General features: G+C 36.8%; 1 protein-coding gene across 1 annotated transcript; it reads right to left on the bottom strand.

Moving 5' to 3' along the window:
- Positions 1 to 339: 339 nt before the first annotated feature.
- On the bottom strand, positions 340 to 21,012 carry LOC103041132 (C-type mannose receptor 2-like). Its single transcript, XM_049466398.1, has 12 exons — positions 20,944 to 21,012; positions 20,782 to 20,810; positions 18,906 to 19,295; positions 17,197 to 17,544; positions 15,000 to 15,386; positions 14,530 to 14,904; positions 12,006 to 12,395; positions 9,056 to 9,406; positions 8,568 to 8,927; positions 6,975 to 7,340; positions 5,790 to 5,872; positions 340 to 2,326 (listed from the first exon to the last, which is right to left on the bottom strand). The coding sequence occupies exons 2-12, from the start codon at positions 20,804 to 20,806 to the stop codon at positions 2,246 to 2,248; spliced, it is 3,156 nt and encodes a 1,051-aa protein (XP_049322355.1). The 5' UTR covers positions 20,807 to 20,810; positions 20,944 to 21,012; the 3' UTR covers positions 340 to 2,245.
- Positions 21,013 to 22,055: the final 1,043 nt, after the last annotated feature.

Genomic DNA, 22,055 nt, shown 5'->3' with positions numbered 1-22,055 from the left:
TCATGATTTTCACTACGTGGGCGGGGCCATGGCTGTCGTACCCCTTCTCAGCAGTGTTCTGATGAAGGTGCTACGAACCCATTGGTTAGTTGTAAAACGGCGCTCATGCTGGATTAATTCAAAATAGTTCAAACTATCATGGGATTGCGACTGTAAACGAGACAGATATTGTGTCACGTCATATTAAATAGGCTTTTTAAAGGCTGTCCATCAGTGTGAAGCTAAATCACAATAATAGGCCATCTGACTGGTGAGTTTTTGTGTGTACTTAATGTTTTGGCTGCCCTGGCGTGATTACTGCAGGCATATAAATGAGTGATCTTTGTCGAATGGCTGTACTTGTAGGAAAATTAAGCATTGATTGTTGTGGTCTGTTGTACAGTAAATGGTACTTTTGTCATTTGTAGCTTTATTTGTGTGCTGTTAATGTGTTTTAAATTCATAACTAAGTCAAGACAGAGGGGTGGAGTGTTGCAGAAGGGGTATATTAACTATTTGATCTGCACGCCACTGGGATATATATAATAACCAATTTTAACAACCAATCAGTTTGTAACCCATAATGGCAAAGCGAAAACATGTTTAAGTTTTTTTTTTCATGTTTAAATCTTTTATTCAAAACAGTATTCAGACCCTTTGCTTTTGCAGACCAAATTGTAGTCAGGTGCACACGATTTGCTTTAATTATGTGTTTAGAAGTCAGTTGGAGCTCACTTGTTGCAATTTGAATTGATTTGAAAAATCTTAGTTTACACAACACTGTCAAATATAAAGAGAGTAAGTCAAGTAAAATGGTGTGTAAATGAAATAATCAGGAAAAAAGTATTATTTAAAGTGGTATATTTCATTATTTGTTTTATTACAGAGTCTGTGGCCCGTGACTTCAAATATATTTCTCCTTCTGGCCCCCAACAAAAAAAGGTTGGACACCCCTGTCTAGAAAGACCCTCTGTGGATCTCTGTGATCAAATTTTGCAAAAATATAAACATTATGTAAAGCTTTACCAAGATCCCAGGATCACAGTGGCCAGGGTTAGTCCCTTTACATTGGTGTGAAAAGGTGTTTTTTTTGTTTGAGATCATCCAATAAATATAAATATTAGTCAAAGACATCATGAAGGTTTTTTTATTTTTATTTTTAGGGTAGAAAAAAATGCAAACCTACATGGTCCTGTGTGAAATAAAGTGTATGCCCCCATAAAACATATTTGCTTTGACTTGCAATGAGTCTTTTACAGCGCTGTGGAGGAATTTTGGCCCATTCATCTTTGCAGAATTTATCATAAAAATATATGGTGTAGTCATAGACACTGACCTTAACTGAGGCATGTGAAGCTTGCAGTTCTTTGGGTGCTGTTGTGGGTTCTTTTGTGACCTCTTGGATGAGTTGTTACTGTGCTTTTGGAGTAATTTTGGTCGGCCGGTCCCTCCTGGGAAGGTTCACTACTGTTCCATGTTTCGGCATTTGTAGATAATGGCTCTAAAAAGCTGTGGTTCACTGGATTCCCAAAACTTTAGAACTTTAGACTTTATAACCTTTTCCATATTAATAGATCTCAGTTACTTTCTTTCTTATTTGTTCATAAATTTCTTTGGATAACAGCAAAATGTCTAGCTTTTGAGTATCTGTTGGTCTCCTTAGCTTTGTCAGGCAGGTTCTATTTCAGTGATGTCTTGATTGAGAACAGGTGTGGCAGTAATCAGGCCTGGGTGTGGTTATAGAAATTGAACTCAGGTGTGATAAACCACATGCAAAAAAATAAGAAATCATGATGGAAGCAAACACTTTTTTACACCACTGAATGTCTGTATGAGGCTTAAGAGGATCTACCATAAAAAAAATGGACTAAAAAACTTGTAGAGACAAATCCATGAAACCTTGTAGCAGTAGTTGCTAATAAAGAGACTCCTACAAAGTACTAAATTAAAAGTCTTACATTTTGTGAGTAGATGATTCAGTTTTTGACTTCTAATCCATTTTAAAAATCTATTTAAAAAAACGTGTTTTAAATTGGTGCATTTCTGTGTTATTGTAGATTAGATTAACATGTGAAACAGCAAATTTATCAAACAACAATTTTTTTAATCCACTGAAAGTAGCCTTCAATGTTCTCTATCATTCCATTCATCCAATCGTCAGTCTAAAATTAAATGTAAATACATCTAAAACCCATAATTTCACCAACTATCCAAATAATTATTAGCAATCATAAAAATGTGTCGACTCAAAAGCCATATGCGTCCATCAGGGACTTGTCTTGCGGATATTTTTCACATTAATAGAGAAGTTGCCAGGAAGTCCCAATCTGGAAAATTCATTCTGGAGCTGAAAATAAAACACATTTTTAAGTATTTACACTTCTTAGATTTTCAAATGATACTATAGAAACATGAACTGGTGTTTCTGCTATGCATCAGTCAGGTCTGCAAGTATTTGGAGAGCCACACAAAATTGAGTTTTAGTTTTAATTTAAGGGTTTTAACCAAAAAATTGGATTTAATTTTTTTTTTGAATATTTTTACAGATATTTACCTCACCATGATGTCAAAGTCACAAGCCTACAATCCACCAATCATGAACTGTTTTCTATAAGCGTCACCTAAAAAAAATGACCATCTTCACACTTCTTTTGACCAGGTACACACCCGGTACTTTGTGAAGTATTGCCAACCCCTGCTATTATGTACTGAGTGATCTTTCTGTACTGTTTGATCAGGTCAGAACTAGTTCTACTTAGCATTAAATGTTCACTTAAAGCAGCACTAGGTAGGATTTCCTAGATTTTTTATCTTTTTAAAGAAGTAAAATTACAGCTTGAAACTCACTGCAGCGCTGCATTGAGGTGTAATAGGAGGAATAGCGGTGCTTTTGTGTCTGTGCCGGAGCTCCTCTGAGCTCAAGCCAGACTCTGTAAGTTTTCCGAGGCGGCCGCAACCAACGCTCGCGAGAACTGCGACCTGCTTTCCGTCCTTTAGTTCTAACAGTTCTACAAGGACTACTGGTTCATTCTTTACAAACTAACATACAGACGCTCTGGCAGAAGCTGGAAAGAGACTGGATATGTCTGTGAAAGCCAGAAAACCAGAAAGAGAAACTAATCAGCCTGAAACATTTATTACACTCTACAACTGTAGGGGGAGCCCACAAGCACAAAATCTCAAATCCTACCTAGTGGAGCTTTAAGCATTTGAATTGTTAAATGGATGGAACAAACCTTTAGATGCAAATAATACACTCTTAAAAGGACATAGTTTTATCTCCAGAACTAACCTTGATCTGAATTCTGTAAATAATGTTCAGTATATGTTACTTTGGAACTTCATGAGTTAAAAACTTACACAGTTTTTAAAGGTTTTATGAAATATGTCGCCATGGTTTCTTTTTAAAAAAAAAGCTTGTGGTTTACTTTAGTTATACAGCTCTGGAAAAAATAAGAGAGCACCTAAAAATGCGAGTTTCTTTGATTTTACCAAATTGAAAACCTCTGGAATAAAATCAAGAGGAATATGGATGATCACAAGCTAATCATTAAACCAATCTGAACTGCTTGATTTTTTGCACCAGGAGTAAAGGCATAAAGTTATCCAAAAGCAGTGTGTAAGACTGGTGGAGGAGAACATGATGCCGAGATGCATTAAAACTGTGATTAAAACCAGGGTTATTCCACCAAATATTGATTTCTGAACTCTTAAAACTTTATGAATATGAAATTGTTTTCTTTGCATAATTTGAGGTCTAAAAGTTCTGCATCTTTTTTTGTTATTTCAGCCATTTCTCATTTTCTGTAATACATTCTCTTAATCACAATATGTTTATTTGGAATTTAGAAGAAATATTGTCTGTAGTTTATAAAATAAAACAACAATGTTCATTTTAGTCAAATATATACCTATAAATAGCAAAATCAGAGAAGCTGATACAGAAACTGAAGTGATCTCTTCATTTTTTCCAGAGCTGTATAATGTGTCATTTCCAGTTTTGCATTACTTGACTAAGCTCAAAGAGTGATAAGAATAGCTATGTACACTTCAGAATGCATCCTGTTATGTCTATTAGCGGGCACATTATAAATAAGCAGTAGTGACCCGGATCCACCTCTTAATTTGTCATGAAATAATGAGAGCACAGGTCATAACTTGCCATGAAATTGCTTATCAGTCTGATTACTTTCGAGCGTGTGAAAATGATGCCACTGTGTAAAAATGTCTGTAATTCCTACATGGTTGCTGCAATATGTATGGTAAACCCCTTGATGCAAATCTGAAATGATTGGTTGTTTCATTTCATTTAATGTGCAAATGCAAATGAAAAATTAGTGGGTTTTATCAACCTGGTTTTATTCCAGGTTGGCTCCAAATACGGATGTCAGCGATGGTCCCATTAGGGTTATCAGTAATGCGACCAGAAGGCAATAATCTGGATTGTACTCTGCACATGGGGCCTAGATGGGACCAATTTGAGATTTAGGGTGTTTTCACACTTGTAGTTGTTTTCTATGGTACGAATTAGGTGATGAGTTTTTTTATTTGAAGTATTTCGCCCTCTGTTTGGTTTGTTTTCACACAGGCACAAACCTAAACGCACCAATAAACCACGCAAGCACATTGTCTCCTCTGAGTGGTCGGAGCTGTTTGGCACGGGAGCAAAAAAATAAATATATTGAGAAGATTCTGTGTTCCAGTGCATATTTCTGCACAGTTTAAAGCTGGTTCAACACAGAAAGCTTTTTAATAGGACGAGTCGCGCTAAAGTTTACATATAGCCACATTTATTATTAATCAGTATATTTAAAAAATGCTAAAATGGAACAACTTTTTTTGTAGTTACTTGGATAAAAATAGTAAAAAAAAGTCTTACTTAAATTGTGCTAAGCGTACTTAACTGTACTAAAATGAAACTATTTTAAATATACTTAAGTAATATTTAAACATTTAAACTACTTCATGTATGTAACCCCATATTTTAAATATGCAGTAAAATTATAATACATTTAATGAGTAGAGTATGACAACTGAATCACTATTATTATACACCAGATATATTAGAAATATACTAAGAATTGATGTTAAATATTTGTGATCTATTTACATTAGAGTACAAATATGCTCCTTGTTCTGTATTTTGTAAGTAGCACACTTCTAGTATACTTTGTTGAGTGTAAACATATATTTTAATATACCGTACTGCGATTTTTAGCAGTATTTAACAAATTTACATTACTTTTTACTTTTTGACATTTAAATGTGTCATTTAACACTCCATCCTATGATTTACCTATATTTTTTATGTTCATAGTTATAATTACACAGCATTGAAATACATTTTAACAGTTACATTAATGTGATACCTAAATATATTTGTAAAACATTTTACCAATGTAGTAATTTAATTTACTTTTTAAAAAGTAACAATTGTCTTTGCTAAAAGTACAAAGTATATTTGGAAATTAGTATTTTCGAAGTATATTGAATTACATTAAACTAAAAATAGATTAGATTACTGTTTTCATATCTACTTAATCAAACCGGATTAAGGTTACAAATAAAAGAGAGTCCGTTTTAACTGAACCAAATAGTGCTGGTGTTAAATCACCCTGAGGTGGGCTATAATATTTAGAAGCCCAACTGGGCCCAGTAAAATACATGTACAAAGCCATGTGAGAAGCCTACAGAAGCATGTTGGTTGGTTGGTTCTACAAATACTCTTGGACCTGACTGTACTTGCAAAACTTATTTTGTATATGTTCAATAAAACATATTGTGTTGTGTAGAAATGTGGTGTCACTTACTTGTATTACCACCAGTTCTCTGATTTCAGATTCATACAGATTTCTTGCAGTTTTGACATTCACTCTGAGTCCAATCACAGCAGCTGTGACAAAAATATTGTACCATGATTTATATTTAGTGAAGACACTGTAAATATTACAAAACAAAGTATACATAAATTCACTATTGCCACAGTTCATCAGTTAAACTCATTAAACCGGATTTTTTTTTGCAATTGTACTAGTTTTGGCTGTTTTTTTTTTTTTTGCCACTAGAGAAAACAGTGTAATATTTATTTATTGTATTCAATTGATTCGATTAATTCTATGTCTGTAACATATTTCCTTTAGATGCTATTTTAGCATTCCAGCCTCCTACTGTGGTTCACTGGTGTCCCAAACCCTTAGAAATGACTTTGTATCCTTGTCCAGACTTCAATGACTTTGTTTCTTTTTTAATCCTGCTTTATTGTTTCAGACAGGCTCTATTTAAATGTTTTTTTTTACAATTAAACTGAAAAACCTGTCAAATTAGTGTGGGAGGTTTCATGGCTAAATTGGAACAGCCTGGTGGCCAATCTTCATTAACTGCACATTGCACCAGTAAGAGCAGTAAGAGTGTGAAGGTTCAATTAGCAGGGTAAGAGCACAGTTTTGCTCAAAATATTGCAATGCACACAACATTATAGGTGACATACCAGAGTTCAAAAGAGGACAAATTGTTGGTGCACGTCTTGCTGGCGCATCTGTGACCAAGACAGCAAGTCTTTGTGATGTATCAAGAGCCACGGTATCCAGGGTAATGTCAGCATACCACCAAGAAGAACCAACCACATCCAACAGGATTAACTGTGGACGCTGTAAGAGGAAGCTGTCTGAAAGGGATGTTCGGGTGCTAATCCGGATTGTATCCAAAAAACATAAAACCATGGCCGATCAAATCACGGCAGAATTCAATGTGCACCTCAACTCTCCTGTTTCCACCAGAACAGTAAATTATTGTGCTCTAATACCAGGTGTTTCAGTTTCATTGTCCAACCCCTGTATATCCTACCCTGAAGTTTTTTCCACTATTTTCTCACTTAACAATGAAAAACTTAAGCTGATGTTATGCGACTGACATTACTTTACATTACTACATTACCATCGATCTGCTGGTACAAGAACTGGTGTGCACAGAGTGTATTAGGTGAATAAGATGCTCACCACTGTAGCAGATGAATGGGAAACTGGATAAGCAGTTTTCATCTTTCCAGTATCCAGAGTGATCCACAGCTGTGCAGTGTTCATTACCAAGTTGTCCAGGTGATCGAATACCATTATCAGGCTCTGCTGATTCTGGTATGATCTGTGGTCTCCAGTATGTGAAGGTGGAGCTGCTCTGATCAGACCACAGTCGCTTTCTGTACAGACCAATCCACACTGTGGACCCGTTTGAAATTCTCAGTATGTCCTGTAGTTCAGTCTCGTTCCTCACACTGGCCAGATCTGTGTGAAACATTCTGCAGAAACTTTGAGCTTCTGACCAGGTCTTTAATTCAGAAATCCAAACAAAATTGGTGCCATTCGTTCCTAAAGAAGAAAGTAATGAAATTGTCACTTTGGCATTTGTCAAGTTCAGCTCGAGTAACACGTTTTCTTTAGATGACTTTTGTTCTGGAGTATTGAAGACTCTTTTTTCCCGAGGTTTGACCTCTCATTAATCCAAAATGCTACAGTAATATCACTTAAAACTTATATCATTAATATTATTGAAAGGGTTCTTCAGGACCTGAGTGGGGATATTTGATAACAGTTTGATTTGCTTGATTTGTTTTATAGGACTCAAAAATCTAGTATATGCAACAAAACAGAATAACAGAATAGACCTTTTTTCCTAGATACAAGAGAAAGAAATCTTAATGAAATTTGTGGTATGATAAGTTTGTGATGTGATATAATAATAATAATATAATAACTCTTTGATTTTCATGTTTTGGAGGTTTCATAAAAAATAAGCAATTGTCCAACATTTGCCATAAATGTACTTAAAAATCTTACAGTACTATTGGATTAAACATAAAATAAAAAGGGTAAAACATAAAATAAAAGTGTTCTTCAAGACTTCAGTGGATTCACTTCATAAAAACGCTATTTTCTTTATTTAAATTGTGGTCTATACATAATGTTATGTTTAAAAATATAGGATTTAACCTAAAAACAGGTTTATTTTATTTTTAAGATGAGAAAGATCTGCATGTCCAAAATATTACACTGTTCTACAGATAGGTAGTTGTCTCTCTGGTGTTTTGCGTGGGTTGAGTGCCAGCTGGTGTGATGATCTAGGGAGCCACTATATATGATAGTTAGTCACCCCCTAGTAGTGATAAGCTGTACTCCCAACAGTACAACAATATGTTCAGGACATTCTGTGGACATGGCAGGGGTTCCAACTGGCATTTTTCAGCAGAATAATGATCGTCCACACATTGCAAGGAGGATTATCTCCTTGGCCTGCCTTATCTTTTATCTCTAACATTGTATTTGATTACATAAATTATTATATTTGCTCATAAAATAATAATGATATCATTGACATCAATGAAAAAAATGATGGGTTCCATTTATCCAGAGCTTGTGGTCAATTCAACTGAGCTCTTTCAGATTCTATCTGCTGATGGCATAGCAACTTGACCCAACATTGAAATTTGCCCTCCTTATTTATCAGTTTAAAGGAATTACCTGCCAATATATTTCAATTTATTTATATATACCAAACAAATAAACAATATAAAAACATTAGGTTTGTACTGCTCTTACCATTATAGCAAACAAATCTTTCTCTGTCACTACAGGGAATATCAAACCACTCCCCTGCTGGAGACATGGAGACGCACAGCTCGTTTCCATTGTGGTTATCAGGTTGTTGGAACCACCCTCTGAAATCTTTCTCTCCATCCTTGTAGAAACTCTCATTATCATAAGACCATCTCCAGCTGTTCAGATCATCATACAGTCCAATCCAGGCCAAACCAACGTAACTTCCATTTACTGTGTTCATGAGGCTGTTCATCTCCTCCATGTTTTCAATGGTGGCCAGGTCAGTGTAGTTCTCTCTGCAGAATCTCTGAGCTTCAGTCCAGGTCTTACTGTTATTAATAAAGTGATACTGACTTGAATCTGTTTTAAGAGACACATTAAAAATACAAAAAATGGAAGTTCAACTGATTGCATTGATTACAATGACTTATTTATGACTTTAACAATGTTTGTAGTCTGTTTACACTGAATAAAACAAATCTACTCACTGCTGTAGCAGAGAAAAGGGAAAGCCTCTCCACAGTTTTCATTTGTCCACTTCCCAGAGTCATAGAATGAGACAGCTGTACAGTTTTCACTCACTCCAATATTATCTGGTTGTCCTGTTTTCCAGTAGCTGAAAGAAGAGCTGCTGCTGTCTGACCAAGCCCTGGTTCTGTACAGGCCGATCCATGCAGAACCATAATAATAATGAAAGTAATAATTAAATGTTCTTAGCTTTTGGTTCTCGGCTTCATTCCTCACACTGGCCAGGTCTGTGTGATGCTCTCTGCAGTATCTCTGAGCTTCAGTCCAGTTCATTAACTGGAGGATTATAATATATTGTTCGTTGACATTTTCTAAAAAGAGAGAAAACAAGAAAAAATGCATTATTGGACATTTTATCATGAACATAACAGTTGCATAATACCTTAGTAACAGCAAAATAACCCCTAATGTGGTAGCATGGGAAATGGAAAATTGGAGAGTTGGAGAATTTTTACATTGACTTTGATTTCCATATCATTGCAGACAACATGAACCCAAGATATTTCATCAAGATATTTTGCTTGGGTAAGTTTATTCAATTTGTTGCATTTTCTACTAAGGGATGGTCTAGAATGCAGACATGCCAGGCCATTTCAATACCTGTACCCTTCTCTTGTCTTGTCTTGTGAAAAATGCATAGATGTCTCTTTGCCTAAAGGGAGGTAGAACAGGCGTCAGCTGGATTTTTTACCTTTTAAGCTTCTGTGTGGCTGGTCAGTTCAAGGACCATTGGGCCTGTTACATCATCAGTGGGACAACAAGACTGAAGGGGGTCAATCAGAGGGAATTTTATTTTATCTTGCAGATGGGAGACCACCTTGAATCCTAAAAAGTGTTGGTATGATCAAAAGGCTTGAAAAAGCCACTTTGAGGTCAATTTGAGATTTTGAGGAAACAAGGCCCAGTGACATATGAGGTCTCTCATCCTAAAAAAGTTTACAAAGTCAGACATACAATATCAATCTCATAAAAGAATGGAAGGAGAGAGAAAACTTCTAGTTGACATGAATAAGCCAGCAAGCAGAAGGCGACAGTGAAGTTATCCAAATGATCACTGTCTGACTCTATACCAGTATAAATATTTGGAAATTTGCCCCCCTGTGTTCCAGTCCAAATCTGGTTGTGCAACCATTGTGCAACTTGGTATTCACCTATAGGAGGACACTCCTATCAGACAGAGACCCTACCATGTACCTGAGATATCAGTAGAGTCTCTGAAAATAAGAAAAAAAGTCTTCTTACCATGCTGAATTTGGGAGTCACTAAGCCCTCATAGAGGAAATGAGTAAGTTTGTTGCGTATCCATGGTCTAGAATTGATCTTTTGAAGGACCTGAGTGGGGAAATTGATCTTTTGAAAAGACTTGCACAGTACATCACAATCCATTACTTTTGTAAAGGGATACTGGCACCACTAGCAGAAGAGTCAAGGGATTATTCTAGTTTACAGTTATGCCGTTTGGTTTTAGTTGTGCCCCAGCAACCTTCCAGGACTTGATGTGCTGTGAGTTTTTTCCTTGAATGAGGACACAGTTTGAGTGGGTCAAACAGAAGTGTGATACTTTGGCTATCAGTTGTAAAGATGAGGGGTGCATCACCAAAAGCACAAAGTGGAGGCTGTTCAAAATGATCTGCAACCACATACAAAAAATACAGCAACCTCTTCTAGTAGTCACCAATTTCCAAGATGATCAGGCTCCCAGGGGAAAGACAGAAAGACAACAGTCATGAACCCACTTGCCATTTACAGCATTCATCATCTGACATGAAGCTGCACATGGACAAGGTTTTCTAGCAACATTGCGGCTCTACTCCCTGTAAAAGCTCGGCCTGGAAACAATGCACTTGAAAAATGCCATCAGAGAAATAGGTGTAGCAGCCGAGACCAGCATAAGATTAGTGTGGTATAAGGTGCAGGTGCAGGTGAAGGCTAAACACCCTTCGATGCCCCACTCAGATGAAGCATACAGCTTACAAAATGTGTATGTAGCAAAGCCTTTTTGAAGTATATCTCAACTTCCTAGGTTTAGTAAAGCAGTATTTTTTATTCATCCCACATTTTGCCACCTTTGCTGCCTGACTACATAAACAGAATCTAGTTTAAATCGATTGACATCTGTAGGAAAGCCCTTCAGGCTCTTAAGGCTCTTCCTGATTTCAGCAAACCATTTACTGTGCAGGTGGATTCTTTGGATTCTCTGTTGGAGATGGTACTGTACTGGTCCAAGGTGCAGAGCATGAAGAGTGACTTGTATTGTACCTTAAATTACCTAAAATTACTGTCCAAGAAGATGAGGTATTCCGTTGTAAAAAAGAAGCTCTGGCTATTAAGTGGATAAAAAGCAGTGAATACTGCCTCTGTACCAAATTATGATTACAATCACCTGTTGGCATTACCTTTTTAAAATAAACATTATTATTATTAATATGTATTTTTATCTTATTCCTAGCCCTAAATTGCACTTGTCCCAACTTTTATTGGAATACATTCAATAAAATGCAGGAATAGGTGTATAATAGCAAACAAAATAAAGTTGACAAGACAATCCATGAATTATATTGTGTTCATACTGTCTGCAATGAAATAAAAGTCAATAAATGTTTCTTGCCCAAACTTTCTGATCAAACAACCGGTCCTAAGAAGAGTACTTTTTTATTAAATTCCACTTAAAATGTTTTCGTATTTGGGTTTTTGTTTGATTTACAAACACAGCATGATTTACTTTAAGAGCATAGCTGGGAAAAATTCTAAACTTTTAAAACACATCATGAATCTGACATATTTTCGTAAGAAGATTCTCAAAACAATTTTAAGTAAATTCTTATGAAGATTTTGGTGAATTCGGCCCACTTTACATTTACTGTCGTCTAAACTTTTATAATGCGGTAAATGCATAAGAATAGTGCTCACCATCATAGCAAAAAAACGGCAGCCCATAGGAACATGGGTACTCATGCCATGCCCCATCATAGCTTGAAAAATATGTGCAGAGACTGTTTCCACCCCAGTTCATGGGTTTGTAGGTGTACCAGTTTCTGAAGCTTCTTTCTTTTTGCTTGTAGAGCAATTCATTATCCAGAGACCATCTCCAGCTCTTCAGATCATCATACAGTCCAATCCAGGCTAAACCAAAGTATCTTCCATTTGCTGTGTTCATGAGGCTGCTCATCTCCTCCATGTTTTCAATGGTTGCCAGGTCAGTGTAGTTCTCTCTGCAGTATCTCTGAGCTTCAGTCCAGCTCTTATTCTCACCAACAAAGTGATACTGATGGGACACATATGGAGACCATGACCAAAACCCTTGATGAGAGAAAGATTTAAAGAAAAACATTACTTTTCCCACATTAGCAGAATTAAATTAAATCTGTTTTGTTAAATCTCTTAAAAATGTGTTGATGTTAGCTCAGGAAAAAATAATAGTTGAAATTAGACATTGAAGATGAAGAGAACTGAGATGCAAAATGGGATGTTTTGTCATTGAAACATATACTGCAATCAGCCAGCAGAAGTGCAAGACCAGTGATTTTAAGAGACGCTTCATTTTAAGAGACGTTGTACTGTCCATGTTTTCAACAGTCAATTTCTTACACTGGTTAATTCATCAATGATGGGAGAGCATGGGAAGGACTTTTTTGATCGTTGAATGCATCTTGGAAAGATGGATCTGTTTATGTGCTTAAGGACATTTTCACACCTGTAACTGGTTTATTTCTGTAGCATTTTCCCATCAGTTTGATTTGTTTTTGCAAAGGCACAAACCTAAACACCCAAATGGGCATCAATAAACCATGCAAAAGTGGGTGCAGGAGCAAGAAGGTAAATATAGAAGGAGGGTTCGTTGATCCAGATCAGTGTTTATAGTTGTGCGGTGTGAAGATCAATGTGGAAAATTTGCTGTTGTGCTTTTAGTTGATTGCTGTCTTTTAGTAAACAGAATTGCATGGCCAAGAGAAGTGAGCATTGCACATACGGCATTCAGTGTGAAGTGTGAAGTTTAGCATGGAGCAGCAGGAGCGGCAGAGGTCCCTATTTTAGCATTCTATAGCGCACTGGTCAATTGTGCATGTTGCAGATTGATTTAGGGTGTCTCAGTGTGTCTCTGGTATGAACTAAATATCTTGGTCCAACTTTATAAGTGTCCCTAAGCACTATGTAATTACACAGTAACAATCCATGTAACTACAGTGTAACTACTGATGAAGTACACATTGTTACAGATTAACTACAAAGGTACAAGTTATGCAATTACACGTGTATTAAGGTTAATTTTGACTTGTGTAAGTACACATGTGTACCAGGGTGAGTGTACATTCACAAATATTAGAGCAAGTGTACTTACATGTGTGTAACAATGTGTGTGTAGTAGACAATAGCTGTTAGATAAGTTTATACTCCACTTATCACAAACACTATTACACATGTGTAAGTAATTACATAATCTGTAATTCTGTAGTTAATCTGTAACAATGTGTACTTCATCAGTAGTTACACTGTAGTTACATGGATTGTTACCGTGTACCTACATAGTACTTAGGGACACTTATTATAAAGTGGGACCAATATCTTAATTAATCATGGGTGTGTTTTGGGCAAAACGTCAAATAAACCAATCAGTGTTCCAGTCGTCATTCCCTTTAAGAGCCCGGTGTGCTCTGACTTTGGCACATTCGTATCATAACAGTCTGGTGCTTTTGTGCATCTCAGCAGACGATAATGATCTGCAGACCCAAGGAGAACATGCAAACTCCACACAGAAAGACCCGGGTCACCCCAGCCGGGAATCAAACCCGGGCAGTCTTGCTGTGAGGCTACCTTACCCACAGTACCACTGTGCCTACCTTACCCACAGTACCACTGTGCCGCCCGCTTTATTAATTATATGGGTAATATACCAGATTAAATTGCACCTGAACACCTACAATTAATTTATTAGTCGGGTCGGACTGAGACCAAGACCACCTTCCCTCACGGGTTTAGGTATGGAGGTTTTGGTGCTCACCTGAGAATGATTACTGTGTTCAGACCTGCTAAAACGAACCGCACCAAGAGTATACAAATGATCAAGTCCAGTTTTACCAGACCAAATAGTGCTGGATGATGTGACCTAATAACATTTTGTTTGGTTATTGTTAGAATACAGTTTTTTGGCATTTCAATAAAAACCTGGTTAACCTGTTCATGGGCAGCTTGTTCAGTTTCAAAGATTTTCTAAAATGATATCAACTACCAAAACAGGGTAGACAGCTTTACATACTTCTTTAAGGGGTCTTCTGTCCCTTGGAAATAAAACAGTGTGGAGTTTGTGAGGTCACTGAGGTTACTTTCTTAAAGGGGCAGGGTTATCCCAAGATATTTAACAAGTTAAGTTTAATATTAACACATATATAGGAAGCTTAAGGCACCAAAAAAGCAAATAAAAAATAGTAAAACTTACTTGTGTAGCAGACAAAAGGAAGTTTGGCTAAGCAGTTCTCGTCTGTCCACTGGCCTGAATAACTAAATGATACCGCAGTACAGTGCTGATTACCATACTCTCCATTAACATAAAAACCATTGTCTGGTTGTTGAGGTGAGTACATAATTCCTGGTCTCCAGTTCTTATATGTCAATTCATGCTGGTCTGACCACAGCCTGCTCCTGTACAGACCAATCCAAGCACTTGATCCACCAGTAACACTGAAAATTATCTGATTATCTGTCCAATTTCTCACACTGGCCAGGTCTGTGTAATACTCTCTGCAGTAACGTTGAGCTTCTTCCCAAAACATGTGCTGATTAATCCAGATGTAGTCATTGTTTCCATTTCGTCCTGAAATAAAGACATTAATTAATCGTTGTATCAAAATTTCGGAAAAGAAACTTGAAAGTGTGAAAGTTTGTTTTGGTTCAATTTAAGCTTTTTACCATCATAACAGACGAATGGTAAATACGATTGACAATTTTGATCAAACCACATTCCATCTGCTCCAATAGAAACACACATTTCCTTCCCATTCCAGTTGTTGGGTTCGTGATACCACCCTCTGAAATCTCTCTCCCCCTCCTTATAGAAACTCTCATTATCATAAGACCATCTCCAGCTGTTCAGATCATCATACAGTCCAATCCAGGCCAAACCAACGTAACTTCCATTTACTGTGTCGTTCCATGTACTGATGAGGCTGTTCATCTCCTCCATGTTCTCAATGGTGGCCAGATCAGTGTAGTTCTCTCTGCAGAATCTCTGAGCTTCAGTCCAGCTTTTACTCTCATAAACAAAGTGATACTGACGAGAGAATGCAGACTCCGTCACTGGAATAAAGCCACAAAAATGTCATTTTTTTACGGTAATTTATACAGGAAATGTATTGTTATATAATGTTGTGTGTTGCTAGTGAAACCAGTCTGTAACTGGGTTTTAACTGAATAAGGATATTGTGAATAAAAAAAGTCAAAAAGAATTATGGCCAGAATAAGATCTTAGGTTGAGGATAAATGTAGAGTGGGATTGCCTAGGAGATAAATTAGGTCGTGTTTTTTGGTTAGTAATTAGAATTAGAGGTATGGTTATGGCCAGGATCAGAGCTGGGTTTTGATTTTGATTTAATATTAGGGTTAGATTTATGGGTAACTTTAAGCATTAGGATTATGGCCAGAGTTAGGTTTGGGATTGGGACTGGGTAAGGTTAGGGTTTGCATAAGGTTAAAGTTGGGATTTGGAGACTTACTGGATGGCCAGCGCAGGTCGTTCTGATGTGGACGGCCACAGCAGGTTCCATATCTCTAAACCGAAATGTCTTTCTTGACATCCTAAAGGTACACTGTGGGAATATGTCACCCAGAGTGACATAACTGGCTTCCCCATCAATTTTTAGAACAGGGTCGACACCAGTGTTGGGCACGTTACTTTGAAAAAGTAATTAGTTATAGTTACTAGTTACTTCTCTAAAAAAGTAACTGAGTTAGGGCGGTGCAGGTCTAACATTATGTATATATGGGACTGATCTGTCTGTTTTGATTGGGAGACGAGTCTTTTTAACCTGCAGAAACAGCTCCAGAAACAGTGTAATCACAGTTTACATGGTTAGCTCTGTTGCCTTTCTTTTAGAAAAATCGCTGTATATCCAGATCTGTTTTAACATCAGCTGCTCCGACTAGCTGCCTGAACTCACAACGACGGGGGCGGGGCTTCCCCACGCTGTTTCTACTGAAAGGCGGGACTTTCTCCTTGAAATGGCACCATGATTGGCGTTAAGAGATTTAATAATCTCTCATTAATACGGTCATAAATAATAATACGGGAGGACGGTAGGAAAGAGGGGTAAACTACGGTAGTTTCTGTGCCAAAACGGGAGACTTGACAGGTATGCGGCTAAAGTAACGTGCAGTAACGGGGTGTCGGAAATGGTAACGGCGTTATAGTAACAGTCAGAGTAAATAGTTAGATTACTTGTTACTGAAAAAAGTAACGGCATTAGTAACTCCGTTTATTTCAACGCCGTTACTCCCATCACTGGTCGACACACAGACACACCTTGTCACCATGTCTTTTAAAGCTGTTAAATGACAAGTCTCAAGCTCTCAACATTTTTCTTTGTCATTTAGAAGAGCAAACGAGGGCTAAATGGGTAGGCCACACGCAGGGGAAATTTGGGCGCGGCTGACAGACATAGACATGACCACCCACCACCAGAAAATTAAAAAAAAATTGGAAAGGTCGGTAGCAAGTATTGGATTTATTTATTTTATTATGTTTGATGACCTAAAGATCATTTTGTTGATTTTTGATGCAAATGTGTCATTGCTGCTAGTCAGTGTTAGGATTTTGGTTCAGTTTAATTTTAGAATTAGTGCTGGGGTGAAGTCCAAGGCAAGGGTTGCATTTTTGGTTGAGGTTAAAGTGAAGGTTGGGGCTTGGGGTTGGATTAGTGTTAGGATTAGCACCAGGTTTAGGGTTAAGTTTTGGGTTGAGGTTAAGGCTGAGGCTTGGATTAGACCAGGATAAGAGTTAAAGTGCTACATTACGCTTCCTACATCTTACTATAAACTTTTTGATTCCTTGAAAAATAATAATAATAGTCATGATAATATAATAATTGACCTCAAACACTGATATACTCACTATTGTAGCAAATGAATGGAAAAGCCTGTCCACAGTTATTATCTGTCCACTTCCCAGAGTCACTGAATGAGACAGCTGTACAGTGTTCACTCTGTCCAGCATTATCTGGTTGACCTGTTTTCCAGAAGCTGAAAGAAGAGCTGCTGTTGTCTGACCAGGACCTGGTTCTGTACAGGCCGATCCAGACATCAGAATAATCATAATAATATAATGATCTTAACTTCTGATTCTCAGCTTCATTCCTCACACTGGCCAGGTCTGTGTGATGCTCTCTGCAGTATCTCTGAGCTTCAGTCCAGGTCATGTACTGATTTACTAAAACATAGCTTTCAGAAGCATTCCCCCTCCCTGAAAGAAAGAATTATAAACATTTGTTCCCACTTTATAATAAGTGTCCCTAAGTACTATGTAGTTACACGGTAACAATCCATGTAACTACAGTGTAACTACTGATGAAGTACACACTGTTACATATTAACTACAGAGGTACAGGTTATGTAATTACACACGTGTATTAAGGTTAACATGTGTACCGGGGTGAGTGCACTTACACATGTGTAATAGTGTGTTTGATAAGTTGAGTATAAACTTATCCAACAGCTATTGTCTAGTATGTAATTAGGGCTGATTGAGTACACACACACTATTGCACAAGTAAACTTGCTCTATTACTTGTGTAAGTACACTCACCCTGGTACACGTGTGTACTTACACAAGTCAAAATTAACATTAATACACATGTGTAACTACATAACCTGTACCTCTGTAGTTAATCTTTAACAATGTGTACTTCATCAGTAGTTATACTGTAGTTACATGGACTGTTACCATGTAACTACATAGTACTTAGGGACACTTATTATAAAGTGTGACCAAACATTTAAATAGACAATTAAATACAACTCTCAGCAGTTTCAAAATGTGACACTCATTTATTATATACATGTATTACACACAGAGTAATTTATTTTAAGTATTTATTTATTGATACTAACACAATGAAAAAAAAACAGTGTATCAGAAAATGTGAATATTATATAAGAATTGGTACTTTTGGCAGTGTGGGCAGTGTGCAAAATCCTGCTGGAAAATGAAATCCAGCAGATGGAAGCATGAAGTGCTGTAAGATTTTCTGGGAAAACACAGCACTGACTGTTGATCAACACCAGCAGATGACATGACTCTCCAAACCATCACTGATTGGTGGAAACTTCACACTAGACCTCGAGCAGTTTGGACTGTGTGTCTCTCCACTCTTCCTCCAGACTCTGCTCCCTTGATTTACAAATTAAATGTAAAATTTACTGATGATCAGTGATGGTTTGGAGAGACATGTCATCTGCTGGTGTTGGGCCACTGTGTTATATCAAGTCCAAAGTTTCCTGGAAAATCTTACAGAACTTCATGCTTCCCTCTGCTGACAACTTTTATGGAGATGCGGATTTCATTTTCCAGCAGGACTTGGCACACTGCCCACACTGCCAAATGTACCAATTGGTCTTATATAATACTTTAATTTTCTGGGAGATTTTTGGGTTTTACTGGCTGTAAGCCATAATCTTTAACAATAAAATAAATAAACACTTAAGATAGATCACTCTGTGTGTAATATATCTATACAATGTATGAGTTTCACATTTTGAAGTGAATTGCTGAAATAAAGTAACTTTTCTGCACTTATAGTAACTTTGTCCAACACGTATACTCACCATCATAGCAAACAAATCTGAGTGAGGACAAGCAATATGTCTCACTCCATCTCCCATCATAGAATTGAAAATGTGTGCAGAGACTGTCTCCTCCCCAGTTCTTTGGGTTCTCTTTATACCAGTTTCTGAAGCTTCTCTCATTCTCCTTGTAGAAACTGTCATCATCCAGAGACCATCTCCAGCTGTTCAGATCATCATACAGTCCAATCCAGGTTGAGTTGCTGTTTCTGATGTCTGCTAATTTCACAAGCTCCAGAGCTTCTTCAGCGTTATCAACGCTAGCCAAATCAAAATAATGCTCTCTGCAGTAACTCTGTGCTTCAGCCCAGGTCTTTGACTCGTTTACAAAGTGATACTGACGACACAGACACATGTCTAAGGAGCAGAATCCTGTTTAAGAAACAATGTGAATGTACAGTTAGATCCATAAAAAAAATTGAACAGAGTGACACAATCTTTATGGATCAGAAGGTTCACCACAAGGTGATATTAATCATTAATAGAAGGCCAGATTAAAATTTAACAAAAAACATCTAAAGAAGCCAGTCCAGTTTTGGAACAGCATCCATTGGCTATGTGAAATTAAGATCAATCTGTATCAGAATGAAGGGAAGAAAATATGGAGAATGTTGGAAAAATCTTGACACAAAGCTCACCATCCTCTGTAAAACATGGTGGTGGTAGTATGAATGCGCATGGCTTCCAGTGGCACTGGTTTCTTAGTGTTTATTGATGATGTGACAGAAGACAGAAGCAGAAGGTTGAATTCTGAAGTGTACAGGGATTGACTTTCTACTCAGATTTAACTAAATGAACAGTACAGATGGATAATGACCCAAAACATAATGTGAAAGCAACACAGCAGTTTTTTAAGGTAAAAAAGTGGAATATTCTGCAGTGGCCGAGCAGCATTTCACTTTCTTCAGTCAAAATTAAAGACAGAAATACCCACAAACCAACAACAAATGAAGACAGCTACAGTTAAGAACTGGCAAAGCATCATAAAGTAGGAGACCCAGTTATTGGTCATGTCCATGGGTTCTAGACTTCAGGGAGTAATTCCTCAGAATAATTCTCAGCAAAGTATTAGACATTTTATTGTATATGCATTTTATTTATTTTTAAAGCTCATTTATCCAATTACTTTTGAGCCCCTAAAATGCGATTTTTCCGATCAGCTCCTGATCACCTGATTTCAGAACCAGGTGTTGATATAATGACAACAATATGTCATATAATTTTTAATTTTTTTAAGACACACATTCATTTAAAAACATTGTAATTGTTGTCAAAATGAGTGTTTTAATGAATAAATTAACACATTGGGTTGTTTTTTTAGACAGAATTAGTTGTAGAATATATTTTCCTTTCAATGGAGAATCTTTGTTCAAAATGCTGTGTAGTCCAATATTAGGCTTTGTTCATGTCTGAGAAACTGTCCCTTAAGCCCTATCTGGAAGGGATTAGTTTCTCAGGGGGACGTCTGTGAAAAATATTTCACACTTTCACTACTCAGTGATTAAACTCTTGTGCCTGGACTGCAATTGAGAAAACTGGAGGTCCAGTGAGTTTTTAGGCTTTCTCGATCCTGTGACATCACGTTCTGTAGCTTGTTACAAGTCCTTTCCGGACGGTAACAAAATCAAAGAGGACCCCTCCCCCATAAAAAGAAAATTAAGCCAGGACCCCCTAAGAAAGGGCTACACCCTCCAAATAATGGTGCTAATCCCAATTAAAACAGTACTGTACATTTCAGGAGTACTTACATGCTACTGCACTAATTTTGAGCTTTAATTAAATTCACAAATATTTTTCATAGACAGTTTCATAGATTATATAAAGGTCAAAACATGGTACACAAAAACAGACGACTGACCTAAGAGCAGCAAGAGTTGAAACATGGTTCTGGTAAAATATAAGAAAAGAGAATAAACAAGAATTAACATGGCAAAACATGAAATGCAGGTCATTTAAATGTACTTAATCCAAAAATATAGGTAATTTTATAACCATATGATAAGTTTAGGTCTTTTTTTACCTCCTAGGTGTTTGCTCTCACGTCTGCTCCTCTCTGTTCTGGTTCTTCATGTGTTTTACTGTGTAAAGGACTAACCGTTTTTTCTCAGATGTGGGAGTGGACTGAACAGAGGGGGGGTATAATTAAGGTAATTATTAAATAAGAACCCAAACCAGTTTATCTGTGCTCATATTACAGTTAGTAGAGCTTTCATATGAGCTTAAAATAAAGAGAACAGTAGCATGAGAGAGAGAGAGAGAGAGAGAGAGAGCATGCAAGTAGAAAGCTAGAGAGAGAATAATTTTATAAAAAATGATTTCTCGAGTTATTTCTATTAATAAATGTGATTTAACAAAGGTAATGGGAAAATAAATTAACATATGCGTTGTTTATATTACTTGCAATGGTGCAATGGAGATTAAGTAACTACCTACTGAGTATTTTCACAAAAAAAAAATATTATTTTTTAATTAAAGGCTCCAAAATTTATATAAAATAAAAATAACATAAAAAAAAACAACAGAGCCAGGTCAGGGTCAGGTTCGGGCAGAGGGTCTAAGCTCTACAACAAAGGCCAGGGGGTATTACCCTGATGCCTCCTAATGATTCAGGAGATTTAACAGTAAGTGGGTGATGTAGTTAGCATAATTATACCAGCTAACACAGTTAAAGATAAAGTTAGTGTGCTAAATCATACAAACTTAGATTAAAACATTTTATTAGCATTATGTGGTATTTCAGCACTGCAGCTTTGCAACTTCTTTGCACGCTTTATCATCCTACCTTACTCTGGACTGCTGATTCTGATCTTTACTTTTATTAAACTCCAACAAAGCAGAACAGCAGTAAGTTTCAAGGTCTGTACAGTTTTTTTTGTATTAGATTTGTATTTTACCCGTGTTATTTAAATTGAACCTCAGACAATTTTCTTTTTTAGGGAGCAGAAATTAAAATTAGTCAAGCTTAATATTGGATGTGTTTCAGAGTGATAGACAGCAGTAGAACAGTATATAAGTAGATATATAATGTGACGTAAGCTCCACAGAATTCATTCATTCATTCATTCATTTATTATTAATGACCACACAACAAGTTGGTGGAATTTACTTACGGTACAGCATAACATAACATGC

Source organism: Astyanax mexicanus, chromosome 17 (assembly GCF_023375975.1).
Source record: "Astyanax mexicanus isolate ESR-SI-001 chromosome 17, AstMex3_surface, whole genome shotgun sequence".
Taxonomy (NCBI): domain Eukaryota; kingdom Metazoa; phylum Chordata; class Actinopteri; order Characiformes; family Acestrorhamphidae; genus Astyanax; species Astyanax mexicanus.
The sequence above is the reverse complement of the archived record's forward strand: the minus strand, read 5'-3'. Positions and strand labels throughout refer to the sequence as shown.

Coding starts and splice junctions, on each gene's coding strand:
- LOC103041132 (XM_049466398.1), bottom strand. CDS start 20,806: ATGTTTCAACTCTTGCTGCTCTTAG. Junction 19,296..20,781: donor TCAACTCTTGCTGCTCTTAG/GTCAGTCGTCTG, acceptor TTTCTTAAACAG/GATTCTGCTCCTTAGACATG. Junction 2,327..5,789: donor GAGAACTGGTGGTAATACAA/GTAAGTGACACC, acceptor TTTTATTTTCAG/CTCCAGAATGAATTTTCCAG.